General features: G+C 43.3%; 1 protein-coding gene across 7 annotated transcripts in view; it reads right to left on the bottom strand.

The window, feature by feature from the left end:
* LOC125462207 (sodium/myo-inositol cotransporter 2-like) overlaps window positions 1-20,524 on the bottom strand; it is a 52,690-nt gene extending 32,166 nt beyond the window's left edge. For 6 of the 7 annotated variants that reach the window (XR_009447130.1, XR_007249622.2, XR_007249623.2 and 3 more), the window contains exons 1-8: window positions 20,342-20,524; window positions 20,018-20,181; window positions 18,336-18,407; window positions 18,139-18,243; window positions 15,829-15,888; window positions 8,214-8,318; window positions 561-666; window positions 261-341 (exon numbers count right to left, since the gene is read on the bottom strand). Coding sequence is in view for 3 of the 7 variants with exons in the window: in XM_048551938.1 (XP_048407895.1) it covers window positions 261-341; window positions 561-666; window positions 8,214-8,318; window positions 15,829-15,888; window positions 18,139-18,243; window positions 18,336-18,407; window positions 20,018-20,173 (685 nt within the window). In the remaining 4 variants the exon portion in view is untranslated. The remainder of the gene's footprint in view (window positions 1-260; window positions 342-560; window positions 667-8,213; window positions 8,319-15,828; window positions 15,889-18,138; window positions 18,244-18,335; window positions 18,408-20,017; window positions 20,182-20,341) is intronic. The other variant, XM_048551939.1, reaches the window with a different exon arrangement.
* Between the last annotated feature and the right edge of the window lie 3,633 nt (window positions 20,525-24,157).

Genomic DNA, 24,157 nt, shown 5'->3' with positions numbered 1-24,157 from the left:
ACTTAGTGATTAACAACCTGTTTTGAGCCATGGAAATGCCCTGTCCACAGCCAATAAGACTTAAAGTGAGACTCATTCACTCTGGGAATATCAGCTCTGGTGATTTAATGGACATCAGCCTTCCTTTGTGATTGGTATTGGTCATCAACATGTTACTGCTATCAACTTTCATTGTACAAACCCATGGCAGTAAATGAACAGTAAATTTCGGTTCTGATCAGTGCAGATTTAACTAGAGCACATGGCTTAAGTGGACTTACCAAATCCCATGAGAATCAGAGCCCCAATCAGCATGATCACAGTCTGTAGGGCATCGGTATATATTACAGCAGCCAGCCCACCTAGCATGTAAGATAAACTAAAGTCAGTTGGACTTGGTTGGTTAAAAACATCACCAATATTTTTTATCAAAAAACAAATTACAATGATAGCTTTGCTGGTGTAGGTTCAAGAAGAAGCAAGAGGGAGATGAGAATTTTGGAGACAATCCTGTGATGGGATGGTGGTGTTAGATACATTTACCTTTTACATGGGAAAAATGCTCAGTTTGCTGAACCTACCTCCAACAGTGTAGAGAGTAGTGATCACCAATAATCCGACCACTGCAATGTACAGGTCCCAGTGAAGAGCTTGCTGAATAAAGACAGCTCCTGCGTAGATATCAACCTGCGCACAGTACGTAGAAGATACTTTACTCAGTTTATATGTCATCACAGAACCTCACAACTCAGCTCAAATCCATCAACCCTGACTTATTCTACCAATTACTAAAAAAGTTATTTAATTTGTTATTCTTTCACATTGACAGGCCAACAAGGGGCGAAGCAACATTAGATTTGGTACTGGGTAATGAGCCCGGTCAGGTGTTAGATTTGGAGGTAGGTGAGCACTTTGGTGATAGCGATCACAATTCTGTTATGTTTACTTTAGTGATGAAAGGGATTGGTGTATACCACTGAGCAAGATTATAGCTGGGGGAAAGGCAATTACGATGAGATTAGGCAAGATTTAGGGAGCATAGGATGGGGAAGGAAACTGCAGGGGATGGGCACAATAGAAATGTGGAGCTTATTCAAGGAAAAGCTCCTGTGTGTCCTAGATAAGTATGTACCTGTCAGGCAGGGAGGAAGCTGTAGAGCGCGAGAGCTGTGGTTTATGAAGGAAGTGGAATCTCTGGTCAAGAGGAAGAAGAAGGCTTATGTTAGGATGAGATGTGAAGGCTCAATTAGGGCGCTTGAGGGTTACAAGGTAGCCAGGAAAGACCTAAAGAGAGAACTCAGAAGAGCCAGGAGGAGACATGAGAAGTTGTTGGTGGATAGGACCAGGGTAAACCCTAAGGCTTTCTATAGGTATATAAGGAATAAAAGAATGACGAGAGTAAGATTAGGGCCAATCAAGGAGAGTAATGGGAAGTTGTGTGTGGAGTCAGAGGAGATAGGGGAAGCACTAAATGAATATTTTTCGACAGTATTCACTCTAGAAAATGACAATGTTGTCGAGGAGAATACTGTGATACAGGCTACTAGACTAGGTGGGATTGAGATTCACAAGGAAGAGGTATTAGAAATCCTACAGAGTGTGAAGATAGATAAGCCCCCTGGGCCGGATGGGATTTACCCTAGGATCGTCTGGGAAGCCAGGGAGGAAATTGCCGAGCCTTTGGCATTGATCTTTAACTCATCATTGTCTACAATGTCAACTGGAGGATAGCAAATGTGGTTTTCCTGTTCAAGAAGAGGAGTAGAGACAACCCTGGTAATTATAGACCAGTGAGCCTTACTTCAGTTGTTGGTAAAGTGTTGGAAAAGATTATAAGGGATAGGATTTATAATCATCTAGAAAAGAATAAATTGATTAGGGATAGTCAGCACGGTTTTGTGAAGGGAAGGTCATGCCTCACAAACCTTATTGAGTTCTTTGAGAAGGTGACCAAACAGGTAGATGAGAGTAAACCGGTTGATGTGGTGTATATGGATTTCAGCAAGGCGTTTGATAAGGTTCCCCACAATAGGCTATTGTACAAAATGTGGAGGAATGGGATTGTGAGAGATATAGCAGTTTGGATCGGAAATTGGCTTGCTGAAAGAAGACAGAGGGTGGTAGTTGATGGGAAATGTTCATCCTGAGACCAGTTACTAGTGGTGTACCGCAAGGGTCGGTGTTGGGTCCACTGCTGTTTGTCATTTTTATAAATGATCTGGATGAGGGCGTGGAAGGATGGGTTAGTAAATTTGCAGACGACACTAAGGTCGGTGGAGTTGTGGATAGTGACGAAGGATGTTGTAGGTTACAGAGAGACATAGATAAGCTGCAGATCTGGGCTGAGAGGTGGCAAATGGAGTTTAATGCGGACAAGTGTGAGGTGATGCACTTTGGTAGGAGTAACTGGAATGCAAAGTACTGGGCTAATGGTAAGATTCTTGGTAGTGTAGATGAGCAGAGAGATCTCGATGTCCATGTACACAGATCCTTGAAAGTTGCCACCCAGGTTGACAGGGTTGTTAAGAAGGCATACAGTGTTTTAGCTTTTATTAATAGAGGGATCGAGTTCTGGAAGGTCAAGAGTTTCAAGAGGTCATGCTGCAGCTGTACAAAACTCGGGTGCGGCCGCACTTGGAGTATTGCGTACAGTTCTGGTCACCGCATTATAAGAAGGATGTGGAAGCTTTGGAAAGGGTGCAGAGGAGATTTACTAGGACGTTGCCTGGTATGGAGGGAAGGTCTTACGAGGAAAGGCTGAGGGACTTGAGGCTGTTTTTGTTAGAGAGAAGAAGGTTGAGAGGTGACTCAATTGAGACATATAAAATAATCAGAGGGTTAGATAGGGTGGATAGGGAGAGCCTTTTTCCTAGGAGGGTGACGGCGAGCACGAGGGTGCATAGCTTTAAATTGAGGGGTGAAAGATATAGGATAGATGTCAGAGGTAGTTTCTTTACTCAGAGTAGTAAGGGAGTGGAATGCTTTGCCTGCAACAGTAGTAGATTCACCAACTTTAAGTACATTTAAGTCGTCATTGGACAAGCATATGGACGTACATGGAATAGTGTAGGTTAGATGGGCTTGAGAATGGTATGACAGGTCGGCACAACATCGAGGGTCGAAGGGCCTGTACTGTGCTGTAATGTTCTATGTTCACAGAATATGGACATCACCGAATAGGGCTCCGTTTATTGCCCATTCCTAACTATGCTTGAGAAGGTGGCTGTAAATTGCCTTCTTGAACTAGTAGATACAGCCACCATGCTGTTAGAAAGGGAATTCCAAGATTTTGATTCAGAGACAGTAACATAACAGCAAGATGGGTCAAGTCAAGATTGTTATGCTCCAATTAGGGATTGTCAGAATTTAAAGAGAAATCCAAATGACTTGTTTTTACCATTAGAACCATGTTATAAAATGTTAATTTTTTAGAAACAATACAAACTTTATTTTATTTGAAGGACGCAAAGCAAAACAACAGCTATTCGTTTAACAATTTGGTTTATAATTATGTGCACTGCTTTAAGTTTACTTCCAACTTCCCCGAAGAATTAACCTTAAACTTCTGTCAGTAACACTAATAAAAATGCCGCAGACCTCTGGAAACTTGCTTTAATTTTCCTCAGCTCAAGCAATTCTCACAAGAAAACCTCCCATTTACCACCTCTTGATTCCTCAGTCCCCTGTTCTGGCTCAATACTTTCAAGCTAATTTGATTTCTTTGGGACAGGAGTTGGTAGGACCTCTGTAGATTCCTCCACAAGTTTCAAACTGAGCAATCCTTTAGCTTCAGTTTCTTCATGAAATTCAAACTGAGATTGAGCCTTACCTGCGCACCACAGATTGCATTGATGTTTTTTACTCTGCTTACTGTGCAGGCCCGTCTATCAGCCATTTACTTTGGCTATCTTCACTTAGTGAGCTGTAAATCATACCAAGTCTAAAATTTAACAAGCTTTCCAAACAGATAACTCAATAAATTGAAACCAGAGAACCTCCCTAAGATAACAAGGTGTAGAGCTGAATAAACGCAGCAGGCCAAGCAGCATCAGAGGAGCAGGAAAGCTGACGTTTCGGGCCGACACCCTTCTTCAGGAATGGGGGAGGGAAAGGGGATTCTAAAATAAATAGGGAGAGAGGGGGAGGCAGATAGAAGATGGATAGAGGAGAAGATAGATGGAGAGGAGACAGACAGTTCAAAGAGGCTGAGATGGAGCCAGTAAAGGTGAGTGTCGGTGGGAATGTAGTGAGCGGATAGGTCAGTCCTGGGAGAATGGACAGGTCAAGGGGCCAGGATGAGGTTAGTAGGTAGGAGATGGGGGTGGGGCTTGAGGTGGGCGGAGGGAATAGGTGGGCGGAAGGACAGGTTAGGGAGGCGGGGACGAGCTGGGCTGGTTTTGGGATGCGGTAACGGGAGGGGAGATTTTGAAGCTTGTGAACAGTCCCTATTCCGTACCTACACTGGCCCTAAACACCACCTCTTCCTCCGTTACACTGATGACTGTATTGGCACCACCTCGTGCTCCCATGAGGAGTTTGAACAGTTCATTCACTTCACCAACACCTTTCACCCCAACCTTAATTTCACCTGGACCATCTCTAACACATCTCTCACCTTCCTGGACCTCGCTTTCTCCACCTAGAAACTGATATCCATTTCAAGTCTACCAACTCCCACAGCTACCCAGAATACACCTCCTCCCACCCACCTTCTTGCAAAAATGCCATCCACTTTGCCAATTCCTTCACTTCCGCCGCATCTGGTCCCAGGATGAGGCATTCCACTCCTGTACATCTCAGATGTCCTCGTTTTTTAAGGACCGCAACATACCCCCGCCGCAGTGGTCGAAAACGCCCTCGACCATGTCTCTCAGATTTCCTGCAACGCATCCCTCACACCCCGTCCCCACAATAACAACCAAAAGAGAATCCCCTCATCCTCAAGTACCACCCCACGAACCTCCTGATCCAACGCATCATCCTCCGAAACTTTCGCCATCTGCAATCTGACCCCACCACCAAAGACACTTTTCCCTCCCCATCCTTATCTGCTTTCCGGAGGGGCCACTCTCTCTGTGACTCCCTTGTCCGCTCCACACTCCCCTCCAGCCCCACCTCACCTGGCACTTTTTCCTGCAACCGCAGCAAGTGTTCACCTGCATATCTGCTAATATGGTATACTGCCTCCGCTGTTCCCGTTGTGGCCTCCTATACATCAGGGAAATCAAGCGGAGGCTTGGGGACTGCTTTGCAGAACACCTCCACTCGGTTCACAATAAACAACTGCACCTCCCAGTCACAAACCATTTTAGTACCCCCTCCCATTCCACAGACGACATGTCCATCCTGGGCCTCCTGCAGTGCCACAACAATGCTAACCAAAGGTTGCAGGAACATCAACTCATATTCTGCTTGGGAACCCTGCAGCCCAATGGTATCAATGTGGACTTCACAAGCTTCAAAATCTCCCCTTCCCCTACAGCATCCCAAAACCAGCCCAGCTCGTCCCGCCTCCCTAACCTGTCCTTCCTCCCACCTATCCCCTCCTCCCACTTCAAGCCCCACCCCCATCTCCTACCTAGTCACCTCATCCCGCCCCCTTGACCTGTCCGTCCTCCGTGGACTGATCTCGTCCCTCCCTAACTACCCACCTACACTCACCTTTACTGGCTCCATCCCCAGCTCTTTGACCTGTCTGTCTCCTCTCTACCTATCTTCTCTATCCATTTTCTATCTGTCTCCTCCTCTCTCCCTCTCCCCCTCCCCCATTTCTGAAGAAGGGTCTAGGCCCGAAACGTCAGCCTTTCTGCTCCTCTGATGCTGCTTGGCTTGCTGTATTCATCTAATCCTACACCTTGTTATCTCAGATTCTCCAGCATCTGCAGTTCCTACTATCTCTGAAACTTCTCTAAGTTCTAGTCCACAAATCAAACTCTAGGTCATTTGTCACTCATTTATAAGTTGATTTTTGACTTGTGAAGTGAATGGGTTTTACAATGCATTTTAACCAATGCTTTAAAAACATTTAGTTTTTGTAGGTAAATGGGATTAATCATACGACCATGAGACATAGGAGCAGAAATCAGGCCACTTGGCCCATTACATCTGCTCTGCCAAGCATAGCTGATAAGTTTCTCAATCCCATGCTCCCACCTTCTCCCCATAACTTTTGATCTCCTTAACAATCAAGAACCTATCTATCTCTGTCATAAATGTACTCAATGGTCCAGCCTCCACAGCCTTCTGTGGCAATGAATTCTATAGATTCACCAGTCTCTGGCTGAAGAAGTTTCTCCTCAAATCTGTTCTAATAGATCTTCCCTTTATTTGAGGCTGTTCCCACTGAGTCCTAGTTTTTACAACCCATTGACCAACTAAAACTGAATGTTTGTAATCTGATTTAGCTGTACCTTCAAAAGCAAACATCTAATTGGAATCTACATTTTGTAAGAATACCAGACAAAAATGTTTCAATTCTTTAGTTAACAAAGCCCATCTGATATTTCATCTCTCTGCTGTTCCAACTTTATTTAACAAAATGGGTCACCTTTTCAATTGCCATTTTTCAGGTGCTCTGGCAATTTCTAAAGCCCAGCATTTTAATTACCTTCCCCTTACAACTTTCGTTTCCTCAGAAATACAAATTACCTTTAAAATATTAATATGAACCATGAAAGGGAAATTCTCCATTGGATTGTGTGAGGCTGAGAGCGGATTCTGAAGATAATAGAGCTTCCACACGTCTACTGCCCTTATCTTTCATTGTGATGGAGGACATAAGTTTGACGATGCTGTTGAAGGAGCCCTGGAGAGGTTCAGTGGTGCAAATCGTAAATGATACATTTTGTCTCATGTCTGTCAGCAATGGACTGAGTGAATGTTGCAACTTGTCAGTACTGTGTCAGACAATTTGGCTGATTTATCCTCAATGATGTTAAGCTTCTTGATTATTGCTGGAGGTGTACTCATTTGGGTAAGTGGAGAGGTTCTGTCACAGTACTGACTTATGGCTTTTGATAATAGCCAGAATGTGAAGAGTCAGGAGGTGAGTTACCTGCCACAGAATTCCTAGCTTCCCACCTGTAGTGTAAATATTATGTGCTATGTATCTACCCGAATCTAAATGTTATACAGGTCTTGATGAACAAGGACAAAGACATTTTCAGTGTCCGAGAAGTTGTGAATGGAGCTGAAAATTGGGCTGAAATTGAGCTCAGATTGTTTCTCCATGTTACATTGAGGTCAGAAGCTAAATGGCCCTGACAGAATGCAAACGGAGTGTCATTGAACAGGCTATTCTGTGTAAATACTGTTTCATAGTATCAATGAGACGGAATGAGACCAGTGGCATGGGTTCAATTCTGAAGTCATCATGCAAGCCCTGCATTCCGTGTGCCAGAGGAATGAAGACACTCAGGTTGAACTCACCATTAGTAATCTCTCTGTAATGAGAGAATAGCTTATGGTCCTTACAACGATGATCATTTTTACAAGGTAATGCGGAGTGAGTCAAATTGGCCGAAGACTGTGATGCTGGAGTCCTCTGGGTCAACCACTTGGTACTTTTGGCTGAAGAGATGCACTGATTTACTGGGCCCTCTCGCTATTATATGGCAGGATTGCAGAGCCAAGATCTATCCATTGGGTTGTGGGATCACTGAGTTCTCTCTATCATAAGATAGATCCACTGTTTAACAGGTTAGTGGAGATGTAGCTTCTCCAATAGATTTTTACGTGATTACCATCATTTTCAGATGCTAACCAGCAGCATGTTGTTTGACCTGGTACCATGAGACTTTCTGGGCATGGAGTCAATATTGAGGATCTCCATGGTAACTCCCTCATGACTGTATTCTACAACTCTAATGGCTGTTGTCACTATGACACTACATTTAATCCCTCTATACAATGGACACTCTGTAGTGCTTCATTTTTCCCAGGGAAGTATTTGTAATCCAATGCACCCAACTACCATGATGCTATTTACAATTGACACTGCTCAGTTTTACATCTCATTCATTTACAGATTTCTCTTTGCTCCTTTCCGTTAATCTGGGAGAAACTCCAGGAGGAGTATTTCTGCCTACATGTGCTTTCACTTCAAATCATTTCCAGTTGGATTTGCTCAATGTGAGTTTGCGAACCATTCTCTGGAATCAGAATTATTCAGTTTTCCTGCTTTAGAAGTGTCGTTACACAATCTTCAAGTCGGTCCTCTAAAATTGCATACTTACTGATATCTTTGTGAAAATGTAGATGAATAAGTAGAGAATTGCAATAAAGAGCTGAATTCTTTGGCCTCCAAACCGTTTTCGTAAATATTCAGGCATGGTGGTGACCTGGCGAGACAGAACATTTTACTGTTAAAGTCACATGGGAATCTGACAAATTGAGACCATTTTTGTAACTTTTATGATCATGAGGGGGCCCTTTGGAACATTTCAAAAACAAGAGGGATTAGTGTGGCAAATGTGAATGGCAGGCCTACACCAAGGATGGAGAGACTGAAATGGACTGTATATGACAACAACGAGATACAGCTCAGGACAGGCACAGCAAGCAATAATTATATATTGTGTCAGTTATGGTTTAAAGTATCACTCCAGCTTGCAGTCTGGATGTTGTGGGTTCAGGTCGCACCCTATACACTTTACACAATAACAGGCTGCCTGTCTAATGCAGTGCTAAGGAATGCTATACAATTGAACACGGGACCGGATTTAGTCATCATCTGGGAGTGTGAAGTGTCACCAATGGGGCCCGACAGAGCCAACTCTGGCGTGTCGGTCCTAGGGTTACATTTTGACTGCCACAGTTGTTGGGTGGTCATCCCTATTGGAGGAGATGTCAACCAATCAGGAGCAACAGCAACTGTTGGGACTATGGCTAGAGGAAGGGGGTTCAATGGTTGGACTGCATCTTCAAAATCAGGAAGAAGGGATTTGGAAGTTCCACTGCCAATCAGGGAATCCCTAATAAGAGGTTTGATAAGGTCAAATATTTTGACATGAGGGGAGCCATTGTGACTGGGATCCCCTCCATGGAGGGATACAAAGAGTACTTGAAAAGGAGGGCTCATGCCCACGACCCCTAAGGGAAGGGGGGGCATTGGCGTGCTGCTGGCTTTTACCTGGCAGCCTTCCTATGCAACAGAGGACCATTGGAGTTTCTAAGATGGAAGCAGGAGGAGGCTTTTATTTGGTCACCAGTGGTTCTATTCCAGCTGAGCAGGAGACCATTCCACCACCTCCCCTTCCTCACTGCTGGCAAGGTGGTGCTATGACTTGGAAATGACAGGCACGTCAACTCCATCTCCACCTCCCACACCATTTCCAAATGTCTCCAGAGCACTGGTAAAATCCACACCCCTGTTACAAAACTGAGACATTAAATCAAGGTCTCATGTGCCCTCTCAGGTGAATGAGAAGATTCCAAAGCATTATCTCAAAGATGTGCCAGGAGTTCTTCCTCATGAACAGGTAAATATTTGTCGCTCAACCTCACGTCATACCAATAACAACCCATAAAGCCTGTTGAGCAGTTTGTCAGAAAGTACTACAGCAAAGAATATGAGCATTACTTTTCTGAAAAGCAATTGCCAAAAAGGCCCATTGAGTTATTCATCACCTCAATCTACACTGATTAAAGTCTTTAGGAAGGATTGTGTTGACAATTAAAAGGCCTGCACCATTGACACGTTACTTGAGGCTAGGATGCAAGAATGAAGCTATAGTGACAGACTAACAACAATTGTCCCAGTCAGCAAAGTGCCACAAACCAATCAGATCTGTAACAGATGCAGTTTGTCACAACTACTGAAAGCTGCCATTTTCTTTGATATCTGTAAAGCATGTGGCACGAAGGGCCATTGGGAATGTATGTGCACAAAGTCTGGTTTCAATAACCAAACCAGGTTCCAGATCAAAACACAGGTGACACAGTATACCAGCACTCTGGCAGCACGAACAATGCTCGGATGGTGCACAATGCAAACTCATCGAGGAGTTTCAGAGACAGTGAAGTGAAAGGAAAATGTCGGAAGATGACCAAGCTTTCTATAGTGCTCACCTCACACACCACGTCATTGATATAAGGCAATCAGAAGCATTTGTAACCATTAAAATTATACATCCTGAAAGGTCAGAACAGCATACACTGTGCCACACTCACTGGGCAGTGCTCAGGCCCTGCTATTCCCAGAATCATGACAAAAGGCAAATATTTTTTAAAGTATGCAAAATTCACAATATGTGCAATTTTCGGAGCCAGGTTGATTAAAAGAATGGATAAGGTTTCTGTACACAACAAGAATTACTATTTATTATAAGAAATTAGTCTCTAGCTACAGATAAACTTTAATAAATCATTGGCATATCGCACTACTCATTAAAACTCGAATCTCTTATAAATTCCCACTTACAAACACACACACACAGACAGACAGACACACACACATAAACAGGGGAAACACATGGACAGAGGGAAACTGGGCAAGCAGTTAATTGTTCACAAAATCTTTGGAGCTGCTTCTTGCTGATCAGCAAGTTTTCTCCTCCCCAGTGACGGTGAGAACAGGCCGATGAGGCAGCGACAGAGAGCGCGGGGCCGGAGAGACAGTGACAGGGAGAGTGAGCCGGACAGGCAGTGATAGGGAGAGTGGGGCCGGAGAGACGGTGACAGTGAGAGTGGGGCCTGTGATACAGTGACAGGGAGAGTGCGGCCGGACAGACAGTGACAGGGAGAGTGGGGCCAGTGAGACAGTGACAGGGAGACTGGGGCTGGAGAGACAGTGACAGTGAGAGTGGGGCCAGTGAGACAGTGACAGGGAGAGTGGGGCCGGAGAGACAGTGACAGTGAGAGTGGGGCCAGAGAGACAGTGACAGTGAGAGTGGGGCCAGTGAGACAGTGACAGGGAGAGTGGGGCCGGAGAGACAGTGACAGTGAGAGTGGGGCCAGTGAGACAGTGACACGGAGAGTGGGACCGGAGAGACAGTGACAGTGAGAGTGGGGCCGGACAGACAGTGACAGGGAGAGTGGGGCCAGTGAGACAGTGACAGGGAGAGTGGGGCCGGAGAGACAGTGACAGTGAGAGTGGGGCCAGTGAGACAGTGACACGGAGAGTGGGACCGGAGAGACAGTGACAGGGAGAGTGGGGCCAGAGAGACTTGACAGTGAGATTGGGGCCGGAGAGACAGTTACAGGGAGAGTGGAGCCGGAGAGACAGTGACAGGGAGAGTGGGGCTGGAGAGGCAGTGACAGGGAGAGTGGGGCCGGTGAGACAGTGACACGGAGAGTGGGACCGGAGAGACAGTGACAGGGAGAGTGGGGCCAGAGAGACTTGACAGTGAGAGCGGGGCCGGAGAGACAGTTACAGGGAGAGTGGAGCCGGAGAGACAGTGACAGGGAGAGTGGGGCTGGAGAGGCAGTGACAGTGACAGTGGGGCCGGAGAGGCAGTGACAGGGAGAGTGGGGCTGGAGAGGCAGTGACAGGGAGAGTGGGGCCGGACAGACAGTGACAGGGAGAGTGGGGCCAGTGAGACAGTGACAGGGAGAGTGGGGCCGGAGAGACAGTGACAGGGAGAGTGGGGCCGGTGAGACAGTGACACGGAGAGTGGGACCGGAGAGACAGTGACAGGGAGAGTGGGGCCAGAGAGACTTGACAGTGAGAGCGGGGCCGGAGAGACAGTTACAGGGAGAGTGGAGCCGGAGAGACAGTGTCAGGGAGAGTGGGGCTGGAGAGGCAGTGACAGGGAGAGTGGGGCCGGTGAGACAGTGACAGTGAGAGTGGGGCCGGAGAGAAAGTGACAGTGAGATTGGGGCCGGAAAGACAGTGACAGGGAGAGTGGGGCCGGAGAGGCAGTGACAGGGAGAGTGGCGCCGGTGAGACAGTGATAGTGAGAGTGGGGCCAGTGAGACAGTGACAGTGAGAGCAGGGCCGGAGAGACAGTGACAGGGAGAGCGCGGCTGGTGAGGCAGTGACGGGGAGAGTGGGACCGGAGAGACAGTGACAGGGAGAGCGGGGCCAGTGAGACAGTGACATTGACAGTGGGGCCGGAGAGGCAGTGACAGTGAGAGCGGGGCCGGAGAGACAGTGACAGGGAGAGCAGGGCCGGAAAGACAGTGACAGGGAGAATGGGGCCGGAGAGGCAGTGACGGGGAGAGTGGGACCGGAGAGACAGTGACAGGGAGAGCGGGACCAGTGAGACAGTGACATTGAGAGTGGGGCTGGAGAGGCAGTGACAGTGAGAGCGGGGCCGGAGAGGCAGTGACAGTGAGAGCGGGGCCGGAGAGGCAGTGACAGGGAGAGGGGGGCTGGTGAGGCAGTGACAGGGAGAGTGGGGCCGGAGAGACAGTGACAGGGAGAGCGGGGCCGGAGAGACAGTGACAGGGAGAGCGGGGCCAGTGAGGCAGTGACAGGGAGAGTGGGGCCAGTGAGGCAGTGACAGGGAGAGTGGGGCCGGAGAGACAGTGACAGGGAGAGTGGGGCCGGAGAGGCAGTGACAGGGAGTGTGGGGCTGGTGATCTAGTGAAAGGGGGAGTGGCTCGGAGAGGCAATCCAGAGTGGGATAGAACATAGAACATAGATGTTGGCAGAAACATGGTGAGGGCTGGAAAGCCCAGAGCGGGATTGCGGCAGTGGAAAAGAAAGTTGGATTCTCTTAAGTTGTCTTTTTTTCTCTTGTCTCATTTTAAGTAAATGTGAATGGCAAAGGTACACACTTTTTGCTGTATTTTTACATTGAATACACATGACAATAAATTATTCAATTCAGCTCCTGTACTCTTGGAGATCTAATCACTTCTCTGTATCTTGTTCCGAGTCCCATGTTGTTCAGTTACCTATGAACCAATCACACAGTTGTTGACAAGCAAAAGGCCTTTGTCATTAATTAAGTAATCACTAGTCCATAGACCAATCAACTTCTTGTTGCCAACCAAAGCTCTATCTGAATATAGAATCCCTCTGTTTTGGTTCATCTGCAAATGAAACTTCACTTATTGTTTGTTCAAACAGCTGTATAGACTATGCTTGCCATGAGTATCAAGTTATTTTCTTTTCAAAACATTGGTTTCAAAACAATAATTTCTAATTTCAGTCCACAGTCTTAAAAAGGACAAAAATAAAAAGACAGTCTTAATAACCAGAAGCTAAAATTTCTGTTGGGACTAATGCAAGCATATTGTCATTGTACATCCTCAAGTTCAGCAAGTGGTGCTCATGGTATAACCCACAAGATAGAGTCTCATAGTACATAAAAATCACCAACTCTGTTAATTGGCAGAATCACACTGCTATGTGAATACACATCCAACTTCCTGATGTCTTCTCTCTGGCAGACACCAATGATCCAGCTGTGACAGGACTGCCAGTGTAAACAAATCTCCAGGTAGTTTCAATTCATGAGATTCACACTGTTAACTATTTCTAAGATATAGCACCGAAGTGGGATAAAAGCTAGGTTCCAGAATGATTATATCTGCCACACTAAGCAAATTACCAAACCGCCTAAAGACCAAGATATTCCTGTTGATTTTCACATTGGTGCTCCTGACTGTGAAGTTGAATATATTTCTAAGGCTAGATAACAAAGTGTGGAGCTGGATGAACACAGCAGGCCAAGCAGCATCTTAGGAGCACAAAAGCTGACGTTTTAGGCCTAGACCACTTACACCTTAGCCAGAGCTAGTGTGAACAGTTGGTGACTTGTGGCAATTGGTGACTGCCACAAATGAGCAATGGGAAGAGTTGGAAGAAATCATTCTGTAGGGATAGCCTGACGGTATGGAAGAAGTACCTGAGGAAAATTTGTTTGTTTTCTTCACACAAAAACAAACTTGTACATCACAATATGTCTTTTTGAAAGGCAAACAAGTCCTAATACCGAAAGCATTCACTCAGATATTGTGTCCATATAACACCAAGAAAAATTGGATATTGAACACACATAATGGGTAGCACGTGAATGTGTTACTGGCCAGGGGCAAGTCAGGATATCCAATAACTTATTAATGCATAAAAATTCCAAAAGTATTAACTTTAGCAGCTGAAGGCAGCTCTATATCCACAAATTGTTCCTTTCAACACCTGGATGAAAAGATAGGTAGTCCTATTCTCAGTGCTCAAGAAAATTGCTTCCTAATGACAGATTACTTCCCTAAATTTCCCATTGTTCAATGACTTAACAATACAATGAGCACTATTTCAGTTTATTCAGTGTTCACATCTAGACAGTCTCTGGGAATGGACCACAGTACACAGGCAAGCCATTTTCAAGACATGTGCTAAGTAGAGAGTGACTCAGGTCATACCATCAGCCCACTGTCCACACTCAAACAGCTTTGACAGAATAAATGACATGCAGTACCACATCAGTGATCAATACACGTGGTAGAGAAAAGCGAGATTTTCATTTTGTATCGTTGCACTTTCATACTGTACCAATGGGGAAGGGATCGTCATTCCCAGCACAAATTGTGCTTGGAAGATAAGTGTGAACAACCTTGCTCAGCAATAAATTACGTAACCATCCCAAGGTGCAGGACATTCTTCCTCAGAGACAGAAGAGATTGAAAGAAACACATGAGCAGCAAGCAGGTAGACAATTATCAGTATGGTGCACTGAGCAGACAGCATGAGTTAGAAACAGAAACACAAATACCTGGATACTAGCCAATGCTTCTAGAATGTGCAACCATCCCAGATCATACAAAGTCATTACCGATCATGAGCTACGTTGCAAAGGAACAGAAGCCCCCAGCTCAGAGAAATGTATGGTACAACAATCATGACAAGGACTGTGAAGAAGAATTCTATGACAATGATGACTGTGCAGTGAGGTTGAGTGACAGCAATTAGCAGCAAGACACCAAGCTGTCAAATAAGTGCTGCCGAGAATGAGGTGTTCCTCTCCATGCAGGCTTGTGATCGTAGGTCAAGACAAGTTGTCCAACTTCCAAAGCGTTAGATTGAAGTTTAAAGTGGTCATTGAGTAAAGTCTGTCTCAGCTGTTTATGTAAGTATCAAATTGACAGCATATGCCTAAGTGTAATCGTGTTATTCAGTTTGGGGAATGTTTTTATTTTTGGGAAAAGGAGGGTGGTGATGCGTTGTGTCTCACATTCAATATGGCAGTATGCCTTCAAGAGACGTACTCATGATATTACCACTGTATATGGCCTGAAGTAGCACAGCTGCCTCATGACACCTGGGATCCAGGTTCAATTCCACCCTCAGGTGACTGTGTGGAGTTTGCACATTCTCCCAGTGTCTGCGCGGGTTTCTTCCCACAGTCCGATGATGTGCAGGTTAGGGGAATTGGCCACGATAAATTACCCATAGTGTCCAGGGATGTGTAGGTAAGGTGGATTAGCCATACCAAATGCAGGGATACAAGAATTTGGTGGGGAGGGGTGGGTCTGGTTGGGCTACTCTTTGAAGGATTGGTGTGGACTCAATGGGCCAAATGTCCTGCTTACACACTGTAGAGATTCTATGAATTCACAGATTCCATCTTACCTTGAATTACTCTTATGTGTGCTGCTCTGCTGTAACCTTAGCCCATGCATGAGGAATATATATTTATGCATGATGTTTAATGATTTTTTAAATGTTTTAATGAATAATGTTTATACATTATTGTTAGTTGCTACAAATGTCTGTTGGACTCTTCAATACCATGAAATCCATTCTCATATTTTATGTTACTGGAGAGCATCAGATGAAATGCCTTGCTACTGACAAACTCTCAGCAAATTCGGCAAGGATTAAAAGATGTTAAAAGTGGAGCAAAAGAAATTTTCCCATGAATGAAATGATCAGCTTGTTTTTAAAAAGTTGAACTACTTTACCTCAGCAGCAATGTAAATGGGGAGGAAACACCATGCCAGAAGGATCACAATAATCATTCCCTAGAAGAGGAGAAGTAGAGAAATTACAATCGAGGACTGGAACAAGAAAATTCTATCACTGCGTATTGTAACCTTACCCTTTCAGACAATACTTTAATCCTGTTAGTTTCCACACTCCTCATAACTGTAGGAAACCCATGACAGCCCCCATGAGGGTAATCTACAATCCCATGACTCCATCCCTGACTGGGATCACACTATCAGTCCCCACTTGAAGCTTTTGACATAAATAATACAAAGCTGTGGGCAGACTGAAAGGATGCAAAACATTACACATCCAGCAAAAGAATGTTTTTTTTATTCCAGAGTATAGAGTGAAACTCTGAGATTTAGAAAATATTAACAATGAATACCAGGGACTTAGCTGAATTGATAGATCAGGCACAGGTCAATATAATGACCATATTCAAAAAATCTAAAGGCAAAGGTAGATGCATAAATGCCAGACCATAGGACAGTTTGTAGAAAAGGACACGTTTCATTCCTGCATAGATTTGAATTGATGTCTAAGAGTTATTATATTCATAAAAAGGAACTGGCCAAATCACTAACTCAAATAGGTGATGAGGATAAACGCATAGGCAAATAGTTTGAATACTCTTATATAACATCTGACTCAATCAGTAACACTATTTACATAATGTAAGTGGTCAGAAATTATAGATTGTAATTAACAGCTATATTGCCTTAATTTATTCATCATATCATTAGCTAAAGACAAAGTTCTCATTTCTTTAACACACTTTGCATGCTCAGTATCTCCCAAAATACTTCTTAACTGATCAATTATTTTGAAGTATGTTCACCTTTGTTATGGAGGAGATCAAAAGCACACAGCTAAATCCACCAACATGAGATAAAGAGCCAGTTAATGCATCTTAAGTGCTTGACGTTGGTTCAGGGATAAAAATTGGCCAGGTCATCAGGACAGCTCACCTGCTCTTAGTGTTATAGAATTTTGATTATCTGCCTGAATAAATAGACATGTCTTAGTCCAAAAGAGTGTACCTTCAAGAACACATTTTCTCTATGGCACAGAAGTGGTAACCTGTATTAGGTGCTGAAAATCATAGGGTAGAATATTATTGCACAAACCTTAGGCATGATTCAGTTAAAGGGAAATGGAATGGATTTAGGTCCTTGATTTAAATGGCCTATAGCTCAGGAGATCTAAGGGCCCTGTACAGCGTGATGACAGACATTCTTCTTGTACATTTCAGTTTTGTGTGACCAGCAGGAAATCAAGGGCTGCAACTAGATACTTAACCCAAAGTCCAATTTCACACCAACTGTTCACTATTTTTAAGGCAAGCTAACACTTATATCACTACAAATATTAAAATACAAGTTCAGATGATCTTATATTTTGTTTATTTACTTGTAATTCTTAAGATAACTTGCTTAACTTGGTTAACAATGACCTTGTATTAGATGATCAAACTAAGGTCGTTTATACATCTGCATCTTATTTAATATTCCACTGTTCGGATTTGATCGCCCAGTTCTGAGTTTGGGAAAATCTCATGGCTAATTGGTATATTCATTTTGGTGACTGGCATAATCTTCATATTTTATTATCCTTTGTGGTCCATTAATCCCTTTCTTTATTCAATGTATGTACGTAAAGGGTGTGTAAAATATTGATGGAAAAGTAAATGATTTATTCTTCTGATTTTCATAGAATGGTACAACCCAGAAAGAAGACCAATTGGCCCATTATGCTGGTGCCAGCTCTTTATTCTAGCATTATTATGTAAGGTTTTAAAATACTTGAGACCCTTTGTCAGAAAACATTTGATTACTAGGAAGGTGACAGTTCTGGAGTGAGAATGGGAACAGTTTATATACAGAATTACAGGCGTCTCTGTGGTTGCAAATGGGTTCCAGTCTGGAGCACATTTGTAAGTGGAATTGTACACGAGTTAGAACACAATGCAGGACAATGGAAAGCAACCATTCATAAGTACAGGAAATGTTTACATGTCAGGATTATAAAATTATAAACATATGTTACTGCATTTGTAAGCTTATATGTCAATGACCCTCATGCTTTGTGTTCCTTTATCTAAATGGTACACAATTGCTCGTTCACACATTGGCAGTTTTACATTATTCTATGGCAGTGTGTCTAATCTTAAATAGCTGGGCAGTCTTAATGATGAATCACCACCTGGAGAGAGAAGGGAGGACAGATAGGGAATTTTTCTATATTGATTCATAAAATCTAGCAAATTTGTTAAAGGGGCTTACGTTGAATTCATATGCGCTGACCGCAATCCCAGATGCTGCTCCTGTGCCAGCTAATCCAATGAAATGACCACTTCCCACGTTACTGGCAAACAGTGACGCTCCAATCTAATGGAAGAGAGTAAACAAAGTCTCAGGCTAGGCAGGTCAAATTCCATAGATCACAGTCAACAAATGAGATCATGGACCAAAATACTCACCGGCCACCATACCATATTTTTCCCAGCCAGAAAATAGCCTTTCACAGTGTTCCGCTTTGTCCTGTACATAGACTGACAAAAACAATGCATCATTCTTAATCCAAGGTACTTTATTTCTAGCAAATTGTAAGGGTCACATCAGCATGGTGATCAACACCTTTCTCATTGATTAACACTGGCTCTCAAAGCTCTGCAGGTAGCTACAGTGGTCCACCTGGATTCTTTGTTACATCTTGTCCCCAATAAAGAACTGAGATGCATTGCCATTTTCACACAAAAGATCTTCCTATGTCAATAGAAGGCTTGTGATGGTATGTAACTTTTACTCACCAATCCGCTGTCTCTCCAAAACCCATTATCCAATAGTGTCTTTTGATAGTTGTTATGGAATCTGATTCCATTACCTTTTCATGCACTGCATTCCAGACATAAAACACTGCGCATATTTTTCATTCTCATGTCAATCCTGACTTCCTTGTTTACTTTATTAAAACCATTGAGGATTTAAATACATTACTCAAATCCTCCCTTAAGCTTCTGTAAGGAGAACAATTCTAATTTCTCCAGTTTCCCTACACACATGAAGTCTCCCATTCATTATACATCCTCTTCATGCCTTGTCATCCTTCCTAAAATGAGCGTTGTCCAAAATTGAACAATATTCCAGTTGAGATTTTCCAAGCTTTAGCATAACTTTCTTGCTTTCATACTCTTGAGGGAAACCATTAGGCCAATAGGAGGCACAGGGCCCACTATGCATGATTAACCCACATTTGGTTCCATTAGGCCAAACAGCATACAAACTGCAAGCAGGCTGCTCAACAACGTAACAGTAGCACATGACTCAGCGACTTGTTCAACAATCAGCAAAGGCCTAATCGATGTGTCATAAGCACATCGCATAACTCATCTATACTTCCTAAAAGCAGCCTGCCTTTCTTAAAGGGGAACTGTTACACAAGTGTTGGAACAGTCTTAGGAGAGTTTTGTTGGAAGACAGAGGACTGTCTAGAAAAAGGGCTTCCAGGTTTTTGAACACATACAGAAGCTCTTAGTGATGACGTTTGATAGAACTGGAAAATCCATGTTTAGCACTGGGCTGAGAGACAGAACACTTACTTAGCTGGAAGTAAGAAAGGTAGCTAACAGCACCGACTGAATACGGATGACCAAGTGTGAACAAAATTACAATTGAACAGTGTTTGACATCACAATTAGCATCCTCTGAATATTCCTAGTAGAAACATGATGCATCCAGATTAATGGTCAGCACAACATTGTGGGCCAAAGAGCCTGTACTATGCTGTACTGCTCTATGTTCTACATTCTAATGCCCTTCCAGTCAGAATATGCCAAACAAACAGCACTGTAAATGTTCAGAGGGATTCCAGTTAACTTTTTAGACATTCTGCTCTCTGTAATACGAACACCATTAGCATTACCTAACCCAGTGTTGCAAGCCACTTCTCTACTGACAAATCTCTATGATTTTATACCCCTTCAATAGCCTTTTTAATTCGTCCTACCAACATCACATCTGGATACTGTTTTATATACACTTCCTCCTTACCAACACAAATATTCCAGCAACCAGACATTTCTCTGTAGCTGAGCTCACACAGCTCTATCCATCACCATCTTGCTCACGGCAAAAATAGGCTTCCAATGAATAGGGCCCTTACCCAGAATCCTACAGCCAAGACAAACACTAAATATACAGCCAGGACCACAATGTCAGCCACATTCAGTGTGTGTTGTTTTACTGGAGCTTGAGCTGTGCTGCCTGGGGCATTCGTTGTCTTCTCCATCGTCAAAGGGAGCTCGGTCTTCATTTCCATTTCTCAGGCTTTGATGAGAATCAAATGGGATTTCATAATTAGCAAATGGAAGATCACAATTTTATGCTAGCATAAACGAAAAAAAATGCTGTAGTTATATTTGTAATATGTCAGTTTTAACTTAGAGAGTGTTGAGCGAGTGGGTGGATCCTGTTTAACACCTCTTACCTGGCGTTTGGGTATAAGTCTTTTACCCTCACATTGACATCACACAGTAATGCAGAATTACACTTTCTTGACAGTTCTGTGTCAGGAGCTATGACAAGAACAAACAGAAGCAGGTAATCTTCCTGTATCAGTGCGAGCTCTTCTCCTAGCAAAACTTAGACAAAAATGTGCTCTTTCTATGGTTCTAAGAGGTCAAATTCCAATCTGAAGTGTTATTAAGTAAGGAACACATTCACTTTGGGTTAAAGTTTAAATCAAATATATTTCTCTCATGTTAGTTTCAGCACAGCTAGGGAGAATCAAATCACGTCACAGTCATCTGAACCTTGGAGCCCTTGAACAGATTTCTCCTTATCTCCCAACAACCTAATATTCTGCAATGTTTTCCTCCTCTTTGATTTGGAATATTCTATGTCATTCTATAACACCTTGCTCCAAGTCTCTGCTAATACCACCAAACAGCCACAAGTGAGGAGACCATATGTCAATGATGCAACTTCATTGATTGATTGATCATCTCACCGTCTTTATCAGGAATCAGGAGAGGCGAAGTTCTCAGCTAACAGGACCCTGCAGGAAAAGAAAGCTAACTGACAAATCATGGGTGTATTGTCTGCTGTTTCCATTCATTCATATTGTTCAGTCAAAGACCAAATGATACATCTTCACTTACCCAACAAGTGTCCACTGTGGCAGATGTTTCACCAGTGAGTTTGGGCCTTTGGAATGTTGTAGCCCAAAAGTTTTTGTTTCCTTAACTTCCAAGTAGTTCAAGCATGAAATGTTGCATTCTTAATAAGAAAGTGAGGTGTTTTCAACTATGCAATGGGATTCAAAAAGTGGCTCATTTATTTATTTTTATTCACTCACAAGTTGAGGATATCTCTGCTTAGGCCAGCATTTATTGCCCATCTCCAATTGCCCAGAGGTCGTTAAAAATTGACCACATTGCTGTAGGTTTGGAGTCACATATAAGGCCAGATCAGGTGGGGATAGTTTCCTTCCTTACAGGATATTGGTAAACCAGATGGGTTTTTCTCAACAATCTGTGGTCATCATTAGATTCTTAATTGCAAATTTCTATTGAATTCAAATTTCATCATCTGTCATGGTGGCATTTGAACCCAAGTCCCCAGAACATTACCTGCGTACCTCGGTCTCTGGATTAACAGTCCTACAGAAATACCACTAGACCATCGCCTCCCCTTTTAGAATTTACACTTGGCTAAAAGTGACATACATTAGATGAGGGACATGTTCTTTTCAAATGGAAGGTGCGTGTCAAGCCTTGCATTTTCCTTTGGATTATCAGGAGACAGGAAACCTCTAGGTCCCTCATGCCTTTTCTACGGAAACACTTCGATAAATCAGTGTCAACTTGCCAACTAATCAGCCTTTCCACCAGTAAAATAAATTATTGTCATGTTTAGAATTTTGGCAATCTAGTGTTTGTCCTAATGAGTGCAAGAGAAACAGGTTCAACAGTATGTCTCTTTTCAGCAATGCTCAATTTCTGTTCTATCATCGAAGTAATATGCTGATCAGACAACAAATCATAAGATTAGGAGGGGCAGGTTATTATCAATGTTAACTCTGATAAGATTAATACCTAGACTTTAGGAAGTTCAATGTGCCAAGCTGATATTAGTCCTTGTCAGACAATGATGATCAACTTGCTGATCAATCTGTCGCTGTAATAGCAAGGACAGAGTTGGCCTGCAGTGTCTGCACAGCAGTGTGCATGCAATGAAAAGCCCATGGAGAAACATGCAATCCAAACAAAGTCCTTCCCTTTTTCAGTTTCTTTTCTCTGGTAAGAGTCTTCCATCCCTCTCTCCTCCTCCTTCTGTGTCTTCTGGCAGCTGGTCCTGCTCACCTTTCTTCACTGTCAGGGATGCTGTAATCAGGGGGAATGCCAAACAATGCCCTCATGCCTGGGAGCAATTATTTTGTGCAGAAGCCCATGCAAGCTCCTGCAATACTTGCTACACCATTGGTTGTACACTTCTGAAGCTACTCAGCAAAGGCCAGGGGAAAGAATGTATCTATCTGTAAGTGGTCAATGATACACTTCAATGCTGCGAGGGGTGATGCTAGTGGGTGGGGGATTTTCTCTCCCCTGTCAAATATGTATTTAGCTGTGAAAGAGACATTGGCTGGCAGCATTTCTGTCTGATTGATGTCACAATCTGCCTGCTGCAAACTGCCAATGACTACTCATTGTACTTGTGCTAATGATTTCCCCTGTACTGTATCTCCACACATGCCACAAACATCATTTTGGAGTGCTAAGGGCACTTGCAGTGTCCTAAAAAGCAGCTGCTAACCCATTTAATTTCTTGTTCTAAGCATTTTACAAATAGACTCAGGAGTTATTTCAGAAGACAACAATATCAACTTCGGACTATTTTATTTACATCAGAACAAGGCTGAGTGTGTGCGTAAGCCTATAGAAACATTGTGCCAAAATACTTTGAGCTGAGCTTTAACGACCAAAGTGCATTTTTATTTTGTTTGTTCATTTTAAAGTACAAAGCAAAGTGCATTTATGGATGCTGTGGGAATTGCAAACTCTTAATTACCTTGTTAACCAGTTAACCAGTAAGAGTAGTTAAAATTGTCACTACTATTGTGTGCTGATTCATTGAGCTTTTTATGATTTATAGTGGAATTCACTCTTACAGAAAATGCACTGTCCAAAGTTTACAAATTGTGAAGCTGGGATACGACTGAAAGCACATTCAGTGGAAGAGGATTTCATTTTGTTCAGTTCAACCAAACTGAACATTTATTTCACACACCATGGTCAATTAATATTGAGGCCTGCCTCAGCAAATACATGATTAAATTCTTGAAAATGGAACATAGAACAGTGAGATTATGGGAACATATAAGACCATGAGATACAGGAGTAGGATTAGGTCATTCAGCCCATCAAGTCTGCTCTGCCATTTAATCATGGCTGATATGTTTCTCAACCTCATTCTTCTGTCTTCTCCCCATAACGCTTGATCCCTTTCTAATCAAGAACCCATCTATCTCTGTCTTAAATATACCTGATAAAAATACAATTATTACCACATTCACAGCATCCCTACTGTATGGAAACAGGCTATCAGCTCATCAAGTCACATTACCCTCCGTAGAGCATCCCACCCTGACCCACTCCTTATCCTATCCCTGCAACCTTGCACTCCCCATGGCTAACTCATCTAACCTACACATCCATGGATACTCTGGACAATTTAGGATGGCCAATCCACTACCTGTATGTACATCTTTGGACCGTGGCGGGGGCAACCCTTGTAGACACGGGGAGGATGTGCAAATGCCTCACCATTGCCCGAAGGAGGAATCAAACCTGTGTCCCAGGCACTGTGAGGCAGCACTGAGCCCTGGAGGTTTAATTATATGATTTTTCCACTTTCAATGACCAAACCCAGTTTAACAATCTATCTTTGTATCTCCAATACATCCATACCTAATTGACAAAGCTGATTTAAGGAAATAAATAGGAAGTTGTATGATCATAATATTTTTCCTGGGTATTTTCACTCCACTATTGAGAAGATTAACTTATTTTTTCCATTCATGCAAGAAATGTGGGCTTTAATGCTCTTGAGAAGGTGACAATGAGCAGCCTTCTTGAATCACTGCAGTTCATTTGGTGCAAGTAGCAGTGAGGGAGTTCCAGGATCTTGACCAAGTGATATAGAAGGAGTGGCAATTTGCTTCCAAGTCAGGATGATGTACTGCTTGGAAAGAAACTTGCAGATAGTAATGTTTCCATATATCTGCAGACCCTGACCTTCTACA

This window comes from Stegostoma tigrinum, chromosome 23 (assembly GCF_030684315.1).
Source record: "Stegostoma tigrinum isolate sSteTig4 chromosome 23, sSteTig4.hap1, whole genome shotgun sequence".
NCBI classification, from domain to species: Eukaryota; Metazoa; Chordata; class Chondrichthyes; order Orectolobiformes; family Stegostomatidae; genus Stegostoma; species Stegostoma tigrinum.
This window is presented reverse-complemented; position numbering and strand designations above follow the sequence as displayed.